The sequence below is a fragment of the Meles meles genome, chromosome 20 (assembly GCF_922984935.1).
Source record: "Meles meles chromosome 20, mMelMel3.1 paternal haplotype, whole genome shotgun sequence".
Lineage (NCBI taxonomy): Eukaryota > Metazoa > Chordata > Mammalia > Carnivora > Mustelidae > Meles > Meles meles.
Window position 1 is genome coordinate 3,347,773 of NC_060085.1, and position 18,187 is coordinate 3,365,959.

Here is an 18,187-nt window from a genome sequence, read left to right on the forward strand (position 1 = left end):
AGGGGGGGCAGTCAGTGTTAAAGCCGGTTTAAAGAAAACAGTTACATGACTCGGGAAATAGAAAAGAAGGAAAGAAGAGGGCAGGAGGCAGGTGGGCAAGACTGGGGCATGGCCGGGAGGGTGTCCGAGCTCGTGATGGTCCCGTGATGACCCCATGTGATGGCCCCGCGTGACAGCAGGGCTCCGGAGCCCAGCCTGCCCGCTGCCAGCACCCAGGTGCCCGCGGAGAAGGGGGACGGGGTTCACAGGATGGGGGCCTGCACAGAGCCCACTAGGGGGTCTGAGGGACTCCAGGGGGGCAGCAGGGAAGACAGAAGATGAGGCCGGGCCCCTCTGAGAGGTCAGAAAGCTCCATTTCTTGGGAAGAGAACAAGTTTGCAAACTTCCCTTGGAAATCGGAAACCCTCACACCTCCCAGGGCTATAAAAAGGCCGTATCCCCTGGCCAGGCTAAAAATAAAAGATCCCCACCCAGGCACTGGGGGTGAGAGGGGGCACGGTGTGGGCCTGGCTGGGATGGAACTTGCTGTGTGACTTAAAGCAGGTGTCTGCCCTCTCTGGGCTGTGATCCCCAACAGCATCAGACTGGACAATTTCCAAAGACCCAGTTAACGGGGATATGTATAGGGCGGCTGTTGTTACGGAGGCTCAAAGCGGGAAAAGAGGGCTGCTGGCAGGACCTGAAACTTGGCACTGTCTTAGGGTGTTTGTGGGGGCGGGGTGTCTCTGCTCCTCCAGCTCTCTCCAGCCCCAGGCGGGGAGAACTGGACTCACTATCCCATGGCGACCCCTGGTGGCGCAGAGCAGCACCTTCTGGGTCTCCGCAAATAAACGGGGCATCCTGTTCTGGGGGAAGGGGAGGCACGTATGTGACACAGGTTCTCAGATCGATGGGCTCCTCCCCGTCCTTCAGGGGCGCCGAACTACCTCCCAGCATGGAGTCTTTGCATGGGCTATACCTTCAGTCTGCGGTAGCCTTACCTTCTTGGAATGCCTCCTCCAGGAAGTCTGCCATGACTGCCCCCAGCCCCAGGGCCCCCGCAGTGGCATTTGCGTCCCCCATCGCACCCAGGACCACCCCGACTGCAACCACCTAGTGGTCTGTCTGTCTCCCTCACAGAGCTGTGAGTCCCGTGAGCGCAAAAACAGGGTCTGCTTTAGTCAACACTTTGTCCACCAACTCTGAAACCATCCCTGGCATACATTAGGTGCTCGATACATACTGTTCAATGAACAGAAGACAAAGCGAATGAACAGTTCGTTCACCAGCAGGGAGGCGGGAAACAGAACAAAGAGGTTATTTTAAAGATAAAAAGATTTGCGTTGATTTACGTTCATTTATTAAGCACCTGCTGTGTGCCAGGTACCGGGGTCCAGCAGTGAAATCAACAGAAAAAATCCCTATCCTCCTGGGAAGGCAGATGATAATGTACTCAGTGAATACGTGACTCACTGCTTTTTGCCTCAAAGTGAGACCAAAAGAAAGCTGGGGGGGGGGGGCGGGATGGGAGGATCTGGTAGACAAGGCTGTAAATGATTTTAGATGGGGCGCTCAGAGAAGCCTCCAGTAAGAGGATGACATCTGAGCCAAAATCTGGAGGAGGTGAGGAGGGACTACGTGGGCTTCTGGAGGAAGGACATTCCAAGTAGAGGGAACCACCCATGTAAAGGTCCTGGGGCAGGACCACATCTGGTGTGTTGAGGCCCATGTGGCTCGTACAGACTAGGTAGGTGAGGGTGGGGGGGGAGAGGGAGCGGTGGGGAGTGCAGGTCGAGCCGGGCCTTGGAGGCGGCAAGAAGGACTCCTGCTTGTACCCCAGAGAGGTGGGAGCCCTGGAGGACTGCGGGCGGAGGAGGTGCTCACGGGCGCCCTCTGGTGGGCCATCGAGATCGCACCGGAGATGCAGAAACTCAAAATCCCTCAAGTTCTGTCCGAGGCCTGGTGGCAGCCACGCACGCACCAGGTGACACTGGGCAATGCGTTGCCGTCTCTGGGCCCAGAGAGCGGGAGGACATTTGTACAAGATCTAATCATCCCAGAAAGACATCATTCCAAGCAGGGACAAAGCTATGAACCTCCGAAAACAAATCATGTTACCGATTCGTGTTTCCCAGTTTTTGAAGAAGGGGAAATTTTCAAAAAATTCCCCCCTGTTTTTCGTTGAGGCTGTTTGTCTTAGCGGGGACAGGGGGTTTCCCAGGAAACACTCCAGGCCTGGTGGCCACCTTGGAGCGGTGGTGGCCACCAGGGGGCGCTAGGGCAACAGGACTTGCGGTTGATCCTCCAGCTCCGGGGACCCAGGGCTGTGGCTGGAATTGTCCTAGCCCGCCTTCTCGCCTCTGGGCCTTTGCTCGTGCTGTGCACACCTCCAGGAACTCTCTTCCCAGCCCACGGCTCATTCCAACATACGACTCAGGGCTCCGCTTACTTCCTCCTTCCAGAAACTTCTCTTAATCCCCCCAGGCTGGTCAGCGGTCGCCTTTGGGCCTCAGTAGGCCCCTACACTTCTTCACCACAGGACTAATCCCCTGTCACTGTTTCTGTCTCTGGCAGCTGACCTGGAGCCCTGGGAGAACAGGACGGAGTTGTCTCGGGTCACCTTGGGGGGATGGTGACCACATGGTCACCACTGTGCCCACAGGGGCTGCACCCAGTAGGCGCTCAATAAATGTGGTTTGGGTACGGAGAGGGAGGAGTCCACATCCTCTCCATCCACTGCCCTGTGAACCCCAGCGTCCCGCATAGGCCTGCCCACCTCAGATGCTCCGAATACTGTTCCTCAGAAGGATTCACTTACAGAGCAATTACCGCACGCTGGGCGCTGGGGACACTACCGTGACCCAGACAGATGCAGGAGCCAGGAGAGGGACACGACTATTTCACAGAATAAAAAGAAAACAGTGGAGGTCATGAATGAGCCGTCCGCACAGTCTCCATAGGGGCTAGAAGCCAGTAGAGACGGCTGTCTCCTTCCTCTGCCCCCAGTGGCTACTTATGTGCTGTGTGACCTTGGATAAGTGACTTCCCCTCTCTGGGCCTTAGTTTCCTCATCTGTAAACTGGGGACAGAGATAGTCTCGGCTCCTGGGCTGTTGGGAGGATAAAATAAGCTCGGCCAGGATGTAAAAGCCTCAGCCCAGGGCTTTCAAAACTCCTGTCCTTTAAGTATGCCGCAGTGACACGGGGACATCCAAAGTACTGGACTTCCAGACCTGAAGTCACTAGGTCGGTGTATGGATGGGAAAGATGAGACCCAGAAAAGGGCTGTGACTTGTCCCACGTCTCACAATGTCTCAGGGATGAAATAAAGACTCACGCTCTGAATGTCCCCATTTGTCCCTCCTCTGTCTCCACCTGGGTCCAGCCCCCATCAAGGCTGGCCTGGACCTGCTCTGTTGCCACTGCTCTGGCCCCAGGCCAGGCTCTGGGCTGGGCCCCCCAACTTCTGGCCCTGGCCTTCCCAGAGCAGTCACCAGAGAGCGCCAATGAACACTTGAGTCAGCTCCTGCCGGCTTAGGCCCACAGCCTTTCAGGGACACCACCTCCCTGAGGGAAAAGCCCAAGTCCTCCCCGAGGCCCGCGAGGCCCAGCAGGAACCTGCTACCGTCCCCTCCCTGCCCTGCCCTCCTCCCTCTCTCGTTCTCCTCCAGCCACACAGGCATCCTGGCCCCTCCTCTAACATGCCTAGCAGGCCCCTGCCCCAGGACCTTTGCACAGCTGTGTTGGCTCTGCCCAGAAAATCACCCTGGTCCTCAAGCTAGTCTCATCATGGCCAGCTCCTCTTGGCTCTAACACCACCTCCTCAGAGAGGCCCTCCCTGGCCACTCGGGCCAAAGTTTTCCCACCTAGGACCCTCCCATCTCACCATTCATTTCTTCTGATATCCCTTCACTTCTGAAATTATCTCATTTCATGTGATGACTCAGCCACTGTCCCCTCCCCCCCACCTCCAACTAAAAGAAGAGCAAGGGATAGATTGCCTCTGCCTTTGCTCCTACTGCGCTCCAGTGCCTGGGTCAATCTGGGTACACAGTAGGCGCTCAATAAATGTTCACATGAACAAATGGCCTGTTCACCACCATCATCCAGTTACTTGCAGCTAGCTCTGGCCTCCACTATCAGACAACCATCTGTCCACAAACCCAGCCCACCTCCACCCACCCTGGAAGCCAGTCCCAGGTTCCTCCCTCGGTTTCACTTCAGTGCCCGGGAGACTCCAGAAAGCTGACACCCAACAAAATCTGAGTCAGCGGCTAAAATAACCAGTGGTATCTGACGGGTGGGTGACTCAGCCAGACCCGCCACGCCCGCCCTCTGGGGCCTCAGGAAACCGAGGAAAGGGCTTGCAAGTTAATGTTTGAGCATTATGATTGAGCATGTTGTGTAGGAGGGGCCGGCAGCTTCCTCACTCTGGCGGCTGGAGTTCACCCTTCCTGCACTCCTTCTCTCAGAAATTATAATTCCTCCACTTCTGACCTGTGTGACCAGTGGGGACTCAAATTCACCCCTTTGAGCCCATTTGCCCTATCCCTAAAATGAGCCCAACAATATAAGCTTCTACCCTGGGAGAGGTCAATTTGAGAGATTAAAATAGGTTCAGAAGGGCGGGGCTGGCTCAGTGGGTGGAGTATGTGACTTTTGATCTCAGGGTCCTGAGTCGGAGCCCCGTTGGATGCAGAGATTACTTTAAAAAATGAAAACAAAATAAAATACGTTTAGATCTTTAAAGACTAACAAGTGTTAATGCTGATCTTTCTCAAAGGTCTGTGACGCTGAGAAAAGATTAACCCCCTCCCCCCCAGGCCTGCAGTTAATGAGCACTTACACTGCGAGCTTCCGTGTCTCGCGCAGAGGATCTGCTGACCTTGAAACACCACACCCACTTCTCAGATGAGAACTGGAGGCTCAGAGAGCCCAAGGCCCTTTCCCAAGATCACGTGGTCAGATCTAAGGGGGGGGCACGACATACCAAAGCAGGACCCCGCGGCCAAAAGAAGCTCAAAAAAAAAAAGGGGCTACAGCAGCAGGTGCTAAATGTCCCCTGTGTCTTTTCTTTCCCTGTTCTCTTGTATTAGAACCAAAACTTTAAGCAAAGCATCTGGCCCGGCAGAAGACTACATTTCCCAACGTCCCTTGCACCTGAGGTACCACGTGACTAGCTCTGGCCAATGATATGCAAGAAACCGCACACTGTGACCCGTCCCTGCCTCACTCGCGGAGAAGCCCGCTCCTCTCCTCGGGTTCGGTGTTTTCGGACCGGAAGTCGTCTCGCAGAGGAGATCGGCACCGCAGAAACAGTCAATAAATATTTATCGCAGTTAAAGCACGAGAGCCACATCCCCCGCCCGCTCCCCGCACCACCACCCAGGGCAGAATCCGAAAACGCCACGTGCAGCTCCGTACAGCGCGCGCCCGAGTCATCGGGGCCCCCTTTGCACGGTTTCCGCCGAGCGGCGGCCGACGTCACGCTCCTCTGCCCCCTCTGGAAACGGTGGGGGCGCCCCCAAGGTCCGGGTCCTCCTGCCCGCCACCCGGTCCCTCTGTCCCTTGCGTCTTGTCCTCGGGCGCCTGGGTCCCCCTCTGGTTCCACATGTGGTTGTGGAGGCCCAGCTGCACCATCTGGGCGTGATGGATGATCAGGGGCTGCAGCCCGGGGCTCTGGGGGGGCCCGGGGCTGGGCGACGGGAAGGCCGGGGGCGACGGGAAGGCGGGGGGCGGCGGGAAGGCGGGGTGCGGCGGGAAGGCCGGGGACGGTGGGAAGGCCGGTGCGGGCGAGCCAGCCACCCACGCGGGCTCCGGGGGCGGCTGGTGGCCAGGCCAGGAAGGAAAGGGCGGGGGGGCGCCCAGAGGCCCTGGGCCCCCGGGGGGCATCTGTGTCCCAAATGGCATGTGGCTCCCGAAGGCCGCCCGCAGGGCCTCCATCTGCTCCTGCCAGCTCCAGCAGCTCTGGACGTAGGCCGAGTAGGCGGCGTTCAGCTTGGCCACCTGCTGCCGCTCGCCCTCCAGGTGCTGGCGCTGCTCCTGCAGGGCCCGGACTTCCTGCTCCTTCTTCCACTGGGCCTTGCGGGCTCGTAGCCTCTGCGGCTTGAAGGTGTTGGCCACCCTCCTGGCGAAGATCTGGGAGTGCTCGTCCAGCCACACCAGGCCGGTGAGCAGGCTGGACGTGTGCGGGCTCAGCCGGGCCCGGGAGCTCTCCCGCGGCAGGAAGGGGATCACGCAGTCTTGCCACCCGCGCCGCGTGAGGCTGCTCATCAGCGACTGGCTGGCCTGGTGGCGGCCCAGGTGGCAGTCGAAGCTGGGGGTGAGCAGGAGGATGGTGAAGGCCGAGTGGTCGATGGCGTCTTGCAGGCAGTGCAGCTCGCCCCGCCCGGGCACCTGGAAATCCTCGCAGAAGGTGGCCCCGTCGGGCACCCCGAGGGCCTCCAGCCTCTCCCGGACCCGCAGGGCGATGTGTTCGTCCGCGGCGACGTGCAGGACCACGAAGTTATAGAATTTCTGCTCTGACTCCAGCTCGGGAGAAGGGGGGCAGGGGCTGGACGCCAGGCCGGGGGAAGGAAGGGTGGACGGACGAGGGCTGGGAGAGGACGTGGGCGGGGCTGGCGGCATGGGTGGGCGCGGGCTGGCGACCCGGGAAGCCGTATCTTCTACAGGAAGTGGGAGTGGGCTCTGGTCCTTGTCAGGGCAAGAGTTTCTGGAGGCCAAGGAGAGAGATTTCCGGCCTCCCAACTCTTCCGTGCACTCCACGGGGTAGTGGGTGCTGATTTCCAGAGCTCTGGGGGAGTCTGGCTGGCCAGCATGGCTTGCATCTGGGGCCAGTTCAGTAAGCCTAGAGACTGGGCTGCTTGGTAGCACCGGGGAGCTGTCACTCTCCCCCGATGGGGGGCGGTCAGACTCCCCCAATGGGGGGCTGGCACTCTCCCCAGATGAGGGGCTGACGGTCTCCCTCCGTGGGGGGCTGGCCGTCTCCGTGGATGGGGGCCTGACCGTCTCTTCCAACGGTGGCCAGCTCACCTCCTCAGGCTCCTGGCCGCCCGTGGGGGCAGGCTCGGGCACCGGGCTGGCCTGGGGCTCGTCACACAGCTTGCTGGGCCCATGGCAGCTGCGGGGGTGGCTGAGAAAGGGTAGGGTAGGCGACTGGCTGATTTCCAGATTGCTGGCCAGGGAGGCGGGGCTGCCGGTGGATCTCAGGGAGCGCCCTCTGCTCCAGCCCGACAGGTGCTCTATGGGCTGCGGGAGGCTGCGGGTGCCCGAGGGCGACACCGAGGAGGCTGCCAAGCAGCCCAGGTCAGAGTGAAGGGGTTGGAAGCTCCCCGGGTCCCCGATGATGCCCCACCCACACCGGTCCTGGGCCTCTCCCTGGAGCTCGGCGAGCCGGTGGTCGTCCCTGGAGCGGAAAGTATGGAGGGCGGCCCGGTAGGCTGTGTCCCGCATAGTGGCCGGGCACAGCTTCTCCTCGGCCAGCAGGTGGTACACCCGGGCAACTGCCCAGGACAAGTCTGGGGGCTCCTCGGGGGCCTCGGTGCCGTCCATGCCGGCCCACTGGCGGGCCACCAGCCGCGCCACTGCATCCGCCTTCAGTGCCTCCAGGGAGATCCTGGCCTCAGTCTCCTGGCCCAGCTTCAGGAGCACCATGGCGTGCAGGAGGTCCGCCCCCCTGCAGCCCGGCCGCAGGGCCTTCAGCTTGTGCTTCAGATGCAGGAGCTTGCCTTGGCCTGCGGCACCTAGGATGTCAAAGGCGCTGGAGAGCGACAGGCCCGCGCAGGCCATGGGCATGGGTGGGTGCGGCCCTGGGAAGCAGAAGCGCTGGGCGGCGGAGGCATGTTCCACAGCACCGGCCTTCCCGCATGCTCGGAGTCCCCTACGGGCTCACCATACCGAGTCTCATGGGGGACACGGCCGTAGACCTGTGAAGCAAGAGCAACACGGTCACCTCCAGAAAGGGGGCGGCTCCAGGAGGCGGCCGGCACTCCGCCACCTGCCTGCCCTCCGGGGCCACCGCCACACATCAGGGTGACCTTGGGAAAGCTCCCTGCCACGCCCCCACCCCCGCCCGGCCTCCATTTCCCCTCCTGCAAGAGGACAGCGGTTGGCGCTTGCCTGGTGTCACCCAAGACATAGACACTACTATTTTCCCCACTTGCTCGTGAAAAAAAAGCGTGCCAGAGAAGGGAGGTCGCTTGCCCCAAGTCGCACAGCTCGTGGGGGACAGAGCTGGGATTTGCACCCACGAAGTCCGGCTCCAGAGGCTGAGGGCCCAACCACAAGAATATACTGTCTGTTAGGAATAATTATAAGCTTACTTGTGGGATCGGTTCAGGGAATTGTGCTGCCTTCACGTTTGGACAGTTCCGAGCCCGATGACCGGAAGTCAGTCGGCACTCAGTCCCTGTTCACTAGGGAGGTGATGGGGCTCCCGGATGCCCCTCGGGGACCTCCAACCTGGTATTCACGGCCCAGGGCGGCCCCTCCAGCGGAGAGCCAGAGCCAACCTCGGTGACTGATGGACTTCGGCGGAAGTGATGAGCGGTCACTAGGGACATCAGGTTATAAGACTCTGGCTTGGGGCGCCTGGGGGGCTCAGTGGGTTAAGCCTCTGCCTTCAGCTCAGGTCACGATCCCAGGGTCCTGGGATCGAGCCCCGCATGGGGCTCTCTGCTCAGAAGGGAGCCTGCTTCCCTTCCTCTCTCTCTGCCTGCTTGTGATCTCTGTCTGTCAAATAAATAAATAAAATCTTTTAAAAAAAAAAAAAGACACTGGCTTTCTTCTGGGTTCCCTCTGCTTGGAGGGCTCCTTCCTCAGACCTTTGCCTGAGGGACGGCTGTCTCATTATTCAGCTCTGAGGCATGTGCCGGCTGTCCTTCCCAGTCCGCCCCTCCCAGTCACCTTGTCCCCCCTCCCCCAGCGTGTTACTGGGTGAACTTTTCTTGCATTAGAATCTTCCCATTTGCCATCTGCCTCCTGACCAACGAGGGTCCGAGGACAGGAACTCGCCTCGCCTACCACTGCTGGTTTGCTGAGCCACAGAACGGGGACCTAACCTCGTGCAATGAATGAATGAGGCCATCACTGATATCCTGCCGATGTTATGGATGAAGAAACAGGCACAGGGGCGCCTGGGGGGCTCAGTCGTTAAGTGTCTGCCTTTGGCTCAGGTTGTGATCCCAGGGTTCTGGGATCGAGCCCCGCGTTGGGCTTCCTTCCCAGCAGAAAACCTGCTTCTTCCTCTCCCCCTCCCGCTGCTTATGTATCCCTCTCTCGCTGTATCTCTCTCTGTCCAATAAATAAATAAAATCTTAAAAAAAAAACCAAAAGAAAGAAAAAACAGGCACAGGAAAAGGCCTTTCAGGGCACCTGGGTGGCGTCAATCAGTGAAGCATCTGCCTTGGGCTCAGGTCATGGTCCCGGGGTCCTGGGATCGAGCCCCACGGGGAGCCCACGCAGGAAGTCTGCTTCTCCCTCTCCCTCTACTGCTCCTCTGCTCTCTTGTTCTCTCTCTCTCTCAGTTAGTCTCTCAAATAAATAAATAAAATCTTTAAAAAAAAAAAAGAAAAGAAAAAAAGGCCTTTCCCAAGGGCATGCAACAGGTTGCTGGGGGGGAATATTCCAAATCCCGTAACTGAGGTCGCCAGGTGCTCAAAGCACATCGTAATCAGTCTTAGGAAAAAAACACACACGTTCAGATCCATCCCAGGAGACAGAAGCCTTTACGTGCCCTTCAGCTGGGCTGGGACTTCTGTCTGGTCCACCCTGGTGCCCACAACGACACCTGCGAAGCCCAGAGCCGTGTTTCTCAACCAAGAACACCTCCGACTGCCAACCCCCAACCCTTGGCCACATCGGGGGACATCAGTGGTTGTCACAACCACAGGGAAAGGGGCGCCTGGCATCGCATAGATGAGGCCAGGGATCCTGCTCACTTCCCCTCCCTCGAGCAGTGCCCAGGATGGCACCCCAAGAGAAAATGACCCCGTCACTGAAGACCTGGTCTAGAGCCAAAGCTGACTCATGGATCACAGACCATGAATCACAGACTCAGTGCAAAAGTGATTCAGGGTTTTGTTTTGTTTTAATTCATTTTTTTTTTAAGATTTTATTTATTTATTTGACGGAGAGAGAGATCACAAGCAGGCAGAGAGGCAGGCAGAGAGAGAGGAGGAAGCAGGCTCCCTGTGGAGCAGAGAGCCTGATGCGGGGCTCGATCCCAGGACCCTGAGATCATGACCTGAGCCGAAGGCAGCGGCTTAATCCACTGAGCCACCCAGGCGCCCTTGTTTTAATTCATTTTGAGTAGATACAGCCCACTAGGGTTCCAGGGCCAAGGTCCAAGATTCCAGAAAGGTCAGATGCAGGCCAGAGAGAGCACGGGGAGAACCGGCACCAGGAATGGGGGCAGAATGCAAGGGGGACAGGACTGAGCTGCCCCCTGAGCAGGGCAGAAGAGAAGTGGCCAAGAAGGGGCAGGGGGAGCGGTGCTGGGGGGAAGGATGTAGAGGGGCAAGTGGTTGTCTGGCTGTTTCAGAAATAGAAGTGGCCCAAGATGCTGACATGCAGATGTACGGGCCGGGGGAGGGGCCGGGGAGAAAAACAGCACAGATCTTCCCAAATGCAGCTGACTTCCTCATGTGGAGGACAGACAACCAACAAATGAATGCCATTCACAGCACATCAGATGGGAATAAACACCAAGGAGAAACATGAGACAGGAAGGAGGGTCACGAACCCTAAGATTCAGGGATGGGGGTGTTCACAGTTTTAAATAACGTGGTTCAAGAAGGCCTCGATGACAAGAGAAATTTCAACAGGACATACGAATGGGACCCAGAGAGACACCTGAGGGAAGAGAGTTCCAGGCAGAGGGGAAACAGCATGTACAAAGGCCCAGGGGCAGGACCAGTCAGGATTGATGGAGGAGAAGCGAGGATGCCCGCTTGGCTGAGTGAGCAAGGGGGAGAGAGGGAGGAGGGGAGGGCAGGGAGAGGAACCGGTGGGTCCTGCAGGGCTGTGTGGGCCGTGGGGGGAGGAATTGGGCTTTCACACAGAGGGAGGGGGGACCTGAAATTTTAAACCACCTTAAACCTGTCTCAGTGCGCTGGCTGTGGCTTATGTGTGTTGCCACAAAGAAAAACAGCTCCACGGGACCACATCGGTGAATACTTCAAGAGAAGCCAGAAATGCAGAGTTTTAGGACACTGCTAAGTTTTGCCAAGTTGGCAATCAATTCAATTTTTTTTTTTTTTAAGATTTATTGAGGGGCACCTGGGTGGCTCAGTCATTAAGCGTCTGCCTTCGGCTCCAGTCATGATCTCAGGGTCCTGGGATCGAGTCCCACACTGGGCTCCCTGCTCAGTGGGAAGCCTGCTTCTCCCTCTCCCACTCCCCCTGCTTGTGTTCCCTCTCTACTGTGTCTCTCTCTGTCAAATAAATAAAATCTTTAAAAAAAATGATTTATTGATTTACTTGGGAGAAAGAGCACTTGAGCAGGGGGAGGGGCAGAGAGAAAGGAAGAGAGAGGCTCTCAAGCGGGCTCCATGCTGAGCACAGAGCCCCCCATGGGGCTCGATCTCAGGACCCTGAGATCACGACCTGAGCCGAAACCAAGAATCAGATGCCCAATCGACTGCGCCAGCCCAGGCGCTCCTCAAATATTTTGAAGACACCTGTGACCTTAAAAAAAAAAAAAGGTAGGCAATATGCAAAGTGAAAACTCCAAACGCTATTTGTTGCATGATAAATAGCGAAGCGTGTAAGAAGGAGCAAGGAAAACATTCATTCAACGAGGAACTTTCCAGCATCTGCCAAGTAGCAGGCTCTGCTGAACCCACCAGGTCAGAGAGAAGAAAACAGAAACTGACTCTTTCCTCTTGGAGATGACAGTCCAGTGGGCATGATCTTTACATGATATGTATATGATACATACATAACAGGGTAAAAAAGCGGGTATATGTCCAGATAACGTATAAGCCATGGGTCCGCTCAATTGAGGACCTACTCGAGGCCACCGGTCTTCTGCTGTTCTTTTTTTTTTTTTTTTTTTTTTTTTTTTTTTTTTAAAGATTTTATTTATTTATTTGACAGAGAGAGATCATAAGTAGGCAGAGAGGCAGACAGAGAGAGTGAGAGGGAAGCAGGCTCACCGCTGAGCAGAGAGCCCGATGTGGGACTCGATCCCAGGACCCTGAGATCATGACCTGAGCCGAAGGCAGCAGCTTAAACCACTGAGCCACCCAGGCGCCCCTCTTCTGCTGTTCTTCAACTCGCCAGCCACGGTCCTGCCTCAGGACCTTTGTACTGGCTGCCCCTCTGCCTGCAAAGCTTTTACCAGGTACTCCCACCGCTCATTCCCTGTCCTCCTCCAGACTTTTTTTTCCATTTTATTTTATTTGCAGATTTTTTAAAAAATCAAGATTAGCTTGACGATGGGGTGCCCGGCTGGCTCAGTCAGTAGAGCGTGCGACTCTTGATGTTAGGGTAGCGAGTTGCGGCTTGCAGCGCTGAAAATACTCACTCTCTGGCCCTTTACGGGAAAGAGCTATGTGATCTTTCCCGCACTCCAAGGGGCAAGCTTGACTAAGGTAGCGCAACTAAGACGGACTGAAAGCCACTGGTGCACACACGTGTGCCTGCAGCCACACAACCCAACTCTCTCCCTAGCCCATACAATTACTGCAAAGCTCAACAGGCTGTTACCCCAAATTGTGTCACTCTGAAGAATTCCCAGGTTGGAACCCTAACTCCCGGGAGCTCAGAATGTGAAATGCATTTGGGACTGGGGTCTTTACAGGGGTGCTAACGTTAAAATGACGTCATCAGTGTGGATCCGAATCCAGTGTGACCGGTCTCCTTGCAGGAAGAGGAGGGGGGGACACAGACGCGCACGGTGTCAAGACCGGTGAGGACACAGCGTCTGCACAGCCAGGAGAGACACCCCGGAAGGAACCAAACCTGCCTGCAGCTTCCTCTCAAACTGCCAGAGCCCCGAGAAGATACATTTCTGGTGTGTAAGCCGCCTCCTCCTCTGTATTTTAAGGCATGGCCGCGTGGCTACTGAGCATTAAAAATGTCACCACTGCTGCTAAGGAGAAACCAAATTTGAAACTGGGTTCATTTTTAATTAATCCAAATTGAAAATGGTAAGCCGAGGAAGCCTCAAATATTCTGTCCCCGTTAAACGCAGTCTTGTTCTGGAAGGACCAGATTCCACTTGGAAACTGTTGGAAATACAGCACGGGAATCCAGGTCCGGTAAAAGACACACCAGATTTTGAAGAATCAACGTGTGTACACACACACACACACACACACACACACACAAGAGAGGTAAGATGCCTCATTAGTAATGTTTTGCATCGGTTACACGTTGGTTCTATTATGATACCTAAAATGCATGGAGAGAATGGATTTGACCTGCTTCACTTTTCCTTTTGTTAATATCGCTGCTGGGGAGTGGAAAATGGGATAGGCACCCCACGTTATGTTTCCGCGGGACATCGAAGATTCACACGTTGGCACCATGACCCAGTAAGGCTGGGATCATCGCGTTTTTGACACAGGAAATGCTGCTTTTGTGTGCTGCTTACAGGCTGTGTTTTTGGCTACCTACCGGGAGGGAGACTGGGTAGAGGGTTACAGGTGCAAGGAGCCACGAGACGCAGAGACCTACAGCTCCTCCTAGCGGTGAAGGGAACTCCGCCAGCTGTGTAACAGGATAAAACGTTCAAGTTCGACTCCTGCACGACCCACCCTCAAGTCCTTCCGAAATTAGCAAGATCGCTACTCGAATATGGTCTGATATCCTCCCTCAACAGCAACGAGTCCCAGATCTACCATTCTTTCCACCTCCCGAGGGCTCCTGGGAGCAGCTGTGTACACAGCTTAAAAGGAGAAAAGCCCAGATGTGTTGGCATGTGCCCGCCAATCTTTGTTTCAAGATTTTATTAATTTGTTTGAGAGAGAGAGAGCATGCACGAGAGCACAAGCAGGGGGAGCAGCAGAGGGAGAGGGAGAAGCAGGCTCCTCCCACCAAGCAGGGAGCCCGATATGGGGCTCCATCCCAGGACTCTGGGATCATGACCCCAGCCGAAGGCAGTTCAACCAACTGAGCCACCCAGGCACCCCATGTGCCCTCCAATTTTTAAGAGATAAAAGGCACGGCAGATAAAATGTGCAGAAGCACAGCACCTGGGAGAGGGCACAGGGAGGGCGGGGCTGGATGTCACGTTCTGTTTTGTATTGCGTTTGCTCTGAAAATTCATCAAGTTCAAGACTTCAGATTTATGTCCTATTCTGAATTCAGGTTGTACATAAATAAATTAAAAGAGAAAAAGTTCAGGGCACCTGGGTGACTCAGTCGATTGGAAGCACGCCTTCGGCTCAGGTCATGATCCCAGGATCCTAGGACTGATCCCTGCTTTGGGGTGGGGGGAAAAATCCAAGCTCAGCAGGGAGTCTGCTTCTCCCTCTCCCTCTGCGCCTTCCAACCCCCCTCACCCTTTTCATGCTCTCTTTCACTCTCTCCAATAAATAAATAAAGGCTTTTAAAATAATAAAAGGAGGGGCGCCTGGGTGGCTCAGTGGGTTAAGGCCTCTGCCTTCGGCTCAGGTCATGATCCAGGGGTCCTGGGATCGGGCCAAGCTTCGGGCTCTCTGCTCTGCGGGGGGCCTGCTTCCTCCTCTCTCTCTGCCTGCCTCTCTGCCTAGTTGTGATTTCTCTCTGTCAAATAAATAAAATATTTAAAAAAAATTAAAAAAAAATAAAAGGAAAAAATTTCAAAAAGAGTTCTCCAACCCCGCCGCTGGCAACAACGTAGTCTGGGAGAACAGGGCAGCGGCTGTCCTCATCTGAGAACCAACGTCTGCCTCATCCATGTGACGCCCACCTGAAATGAGTCACCTCCAGGGCATGGGAGAGCAGATGGCAGGCAAAAAATGCCCTTGGGGTTCCGATCTCAGCTCCACCACTCCCAAGGTAGGCCCTTGGGCAGGCCGATGTGCACAAGGGTGCCTCAGTGTTCTCATCTCTGAAATGGGAGCATTGAGAACCCCTATCTACTAGCACCATCATGCATTACAGGCACTTGGATCTGAGGAATCCTCAGGCCAGGCCAACGGAGAAGCTGCGGAATATCCACTCTCTGCTGGATCCTGCCTCAGGATCCTGCCTCAGGGCCTTCGCATCTGCTGTTCCCTCAGCCTAGGACACCCTTCCCTAGACAGCCGCAAGGCTGGCTCCTTTGCCTCCTTTAGGTCTCAGCTCAAATGTCACTTCCTCGTCAAGGTCAACCTTGGCCACCCTGCTTAAAACTGAAGCCCACTCCCCCACACTCCCTGCTCTATTTTTCTCCTTCCAACTCCTCCTTCCCTGACACTATAGATCTACCAACATACTTCACTGAGAACGCGTCGCTTGCCACCTGAGTCAGACCACTAAAATGGGGGTGTTCGCTTGTCTCGTTCACAGCTGCATCTAACAACAGGCACACAGGAGGCGTTTAATAAATGCTGATCGATGGGATCAATCAATGAATGGACCCGAAGAGCCCCTGGCACACAGTGAGCGCTCCATAAATGTTTCCTGCTGAATCCTCTCCCCAGCCAGACAAAAAGTCTAATCGGCTCCCACCAGGACCCGCGCAGAGTCGAGGCACCATTCTCTGCTTTTGGCTTATTAAAAAATGTTACAACACGATAGGGAAGGCAAAACACAGCCAGAATCTTTTTGAAAACTATGGAGACCAGAGGGGCATTTGCTCACAAGGAGTTTGCTGAGCACTTACTAGGCAGCAGGGACAGGATGAAGCACATGGGAACACTGGAAGTTAGGGCTGTTTGGACTGCCCCTGTGCACTCCGGAAAGGGAGGCACAGAGAGGTAGAGACACTTGCCCTGGGTCACACAGGTGGAAAGGAGCCAAAGACTGAAACCAGGCAGCCTCGCTCCAGGGAACCCGCCCTTATTCAGTGAGTACCGACTCTGTGGGGCCCCTTCCCGGGCCAGCAGAGGAGCTGCGGGATACCCATTCTCTGCTTCGGGCACACATCACCACGACCCATCACGGTTCTTGCTTATCGAGGGCACCACTCTGTCCCCGGTTCTTCAAAAATGTTTGCTGAAGGACGAGTACACACCCCTTTCCAGAGGAGGAAACGGAGGCCCAGGCGGGAGCCCCCTGCACCCACCGACCCACCCCCGCAGGCTGGAACCCACAGCCGGGACCTCCAGCTTGCCTGGGAGTCACAACCACGCCCCCTCCCCGACCTCCCTACCTCCTCCTCCTACTTCGGCCACAGGGAAAGGGAAGGGGGGGTCCCGTAAGGATCTCCTGGGGCCCCCCAACTCTTGAGTGGTGACGGCAGCCAGCACTAGGCCCACCGGCAACGGCTCCTAGGCGGGGAGCAGCAGCCGACCCCAAACCCCAGCGCAAGGGGGGGGAGGCGTGGGGCCTGGAGATTCTCGGATCTTCTCTGATGGGGACCCGAGCCGGGCAAAGCACGCTCCCGCCGCGGGAGGGGGTCCCGGGAGCCCCGCGAAAAGTGGATTCGGGCCCGGAAGGAGCTGGGGGGAGGGGCGGCGCAGGCGGGGCAGGAAGAAGGTGCGGCGCGAGGCAAAGTCTCCGATCGGGAGAAATGCCTGAAGAAGTTCGGAGCAAGCGCAGCGCGCGCGCGCGGAACAGGGAGGTGGGGGAGGGGTGCTGGAGAGGAATCCGGGGTGTTGGGGCGAAGCACCGGACGTTGGGGAGAAATCCCGGCTGCCAGGGAGGGATTCTGGGTGGGGGAGGGATCTGGGGACCTGGAGAGAAACCAGTGGCGTTTGGAAGGAACTGGGGTGTTGGGGAGGGACCCAGGATGGTGGGAAGGAATCCGAGGGGGTTGGACGGCCTTCGAGGCGTCGGAAAGGAGTTCAGGGTGCTGGGGAGAGATCTGGGGTGCTGGGGAGCAATACGGCGAGGAGGAATCGGGGTCTGGGAGGAAAGACCAGGCCCACCCGGGAGGGGTGCCGAGCGCTGAGGGGCGCGAGGGCTCCTGGAGCCGGGGAGGGGGTGCGGCTGGTCGAGAACTCCAGACAGGAGCCGCAGCCTCCCCGGCCCCACTCGGCCCCCACTCGGCCCCCACTCGGCCAGCGCTCCCCGCCTTGCCACCTACCCGGGGTCCCGCTCCATCGATCTTCCGCGCGGGGGCTGGCGGCCTGGCGATGGTGCCCGCGGGTGGCGGGGCGCCCAAGACGCGAGGGCGGCTCCACCCCCGGCCTCCGCCGGCCCCTTCCGCGTCCGGCGGGGAGCGGGGCAGGAAGGTGAGATCACACTTTCCCCGTCGGGCGGGGAAAGTCCCGGAGGCGCCCCGCTGCGACGCCCCGAGCGCCCCCCATGAGCTGCCACCTTCGGGGACTTTGGACCCCTCCCGCGCGGACTCTGGGCACGACGAGAGGGGCAGAACCCTGCCCTCTGGACGCCCGCCGTCTAGGGAGAGAGTAAATACAATTTAAAAATTAGACCATCTCAACTGGTGATAATGCTTTCCACGGAACAGAACAGGGGGATACGGTAATATTGCGGGGGGGGGAGCGACCTGAAATCGGCCACCCTGGCTTTTGGGATCCCCAGGTGCCTGGAAGAGGGGCAACCGAGATGGCATATTTTGAAGCTGCAAACACATTTAAAAATTCGTAAGGGGGGGCGCGCCTGGGTGGCTCAGTGGGTTAAAGCCTCTGCCGTCAGTCAGCTCAGGTCATGATCTCAGAGTCCTGGGATCGAGCCCCGCACCTGGGATCGAGCCCCCGCACCTGGGATCAAGCCCCGCACCTGGGATCCAGCTCCGCATGGGGCTCTCTGCTCAGCGGGGAGCCTGCTTCCTCCTCTCTCTGCCTGTCTCTCTGCCTACTTGTGATCTCTGTCTGTCAAATGAATAAATAAAAATCTTTTTAAAAAATTCATAAGGGGTCCTAAATTTTTGGGGTCCCAGATCCAGCCCCCACATGTCCATTGGGCATAGTTAAAATGTGGGACCATCACACTTTTAGGGATCCACGAAAACGTTTTCATTTCTTTTCAAATCAGAAAGAAAACAATGAATATGGTTCATCCCAGATTATATCTGCCCTTACACCAACATGGTTGTAAACATAATTTGTATTCGTTTGTTTATTTTGACGGACAAGGACCTAGGAAAGTCATAATGCCTTTGACCAGGTTTCTTG

At 56.8% G+C, this 18,187-nt stretch overlaps 1 protein-coding gene across 1 annotated transcript; it reads right to left on the minus strand.

Moving 5' to 3' along the window:
- Nucleotides 1-1,364: 1,364 nt before the first annotated feature.
- TICAM1 (toll like receptor adaptor molecule 1) lies at nucleotides 1,365-17,382 on the minus strand. The gene is made up of 2 exons (XM_045991641.1): nucleotides 17,137-17,382; nucleotides 1,365-7,903 (listed from the first exon to the last, which is right to left on the minus strand). Exon 2 carries the CDS (start codon nucleotides 7,770-7,772, stop codon nucleotides 5,463-5,465), a length of 2,310 nt encoding a protein of 769 aa, XP_045847597.1. The 5' UTR covers nucleotides 7,773-7,903; nucleotides 17,137-17,382; the 3' UTR covers nucleotides 1,365-5,462.
- Nucleotides 17,383-18,187: the final 805 nt, after the last annotated feature.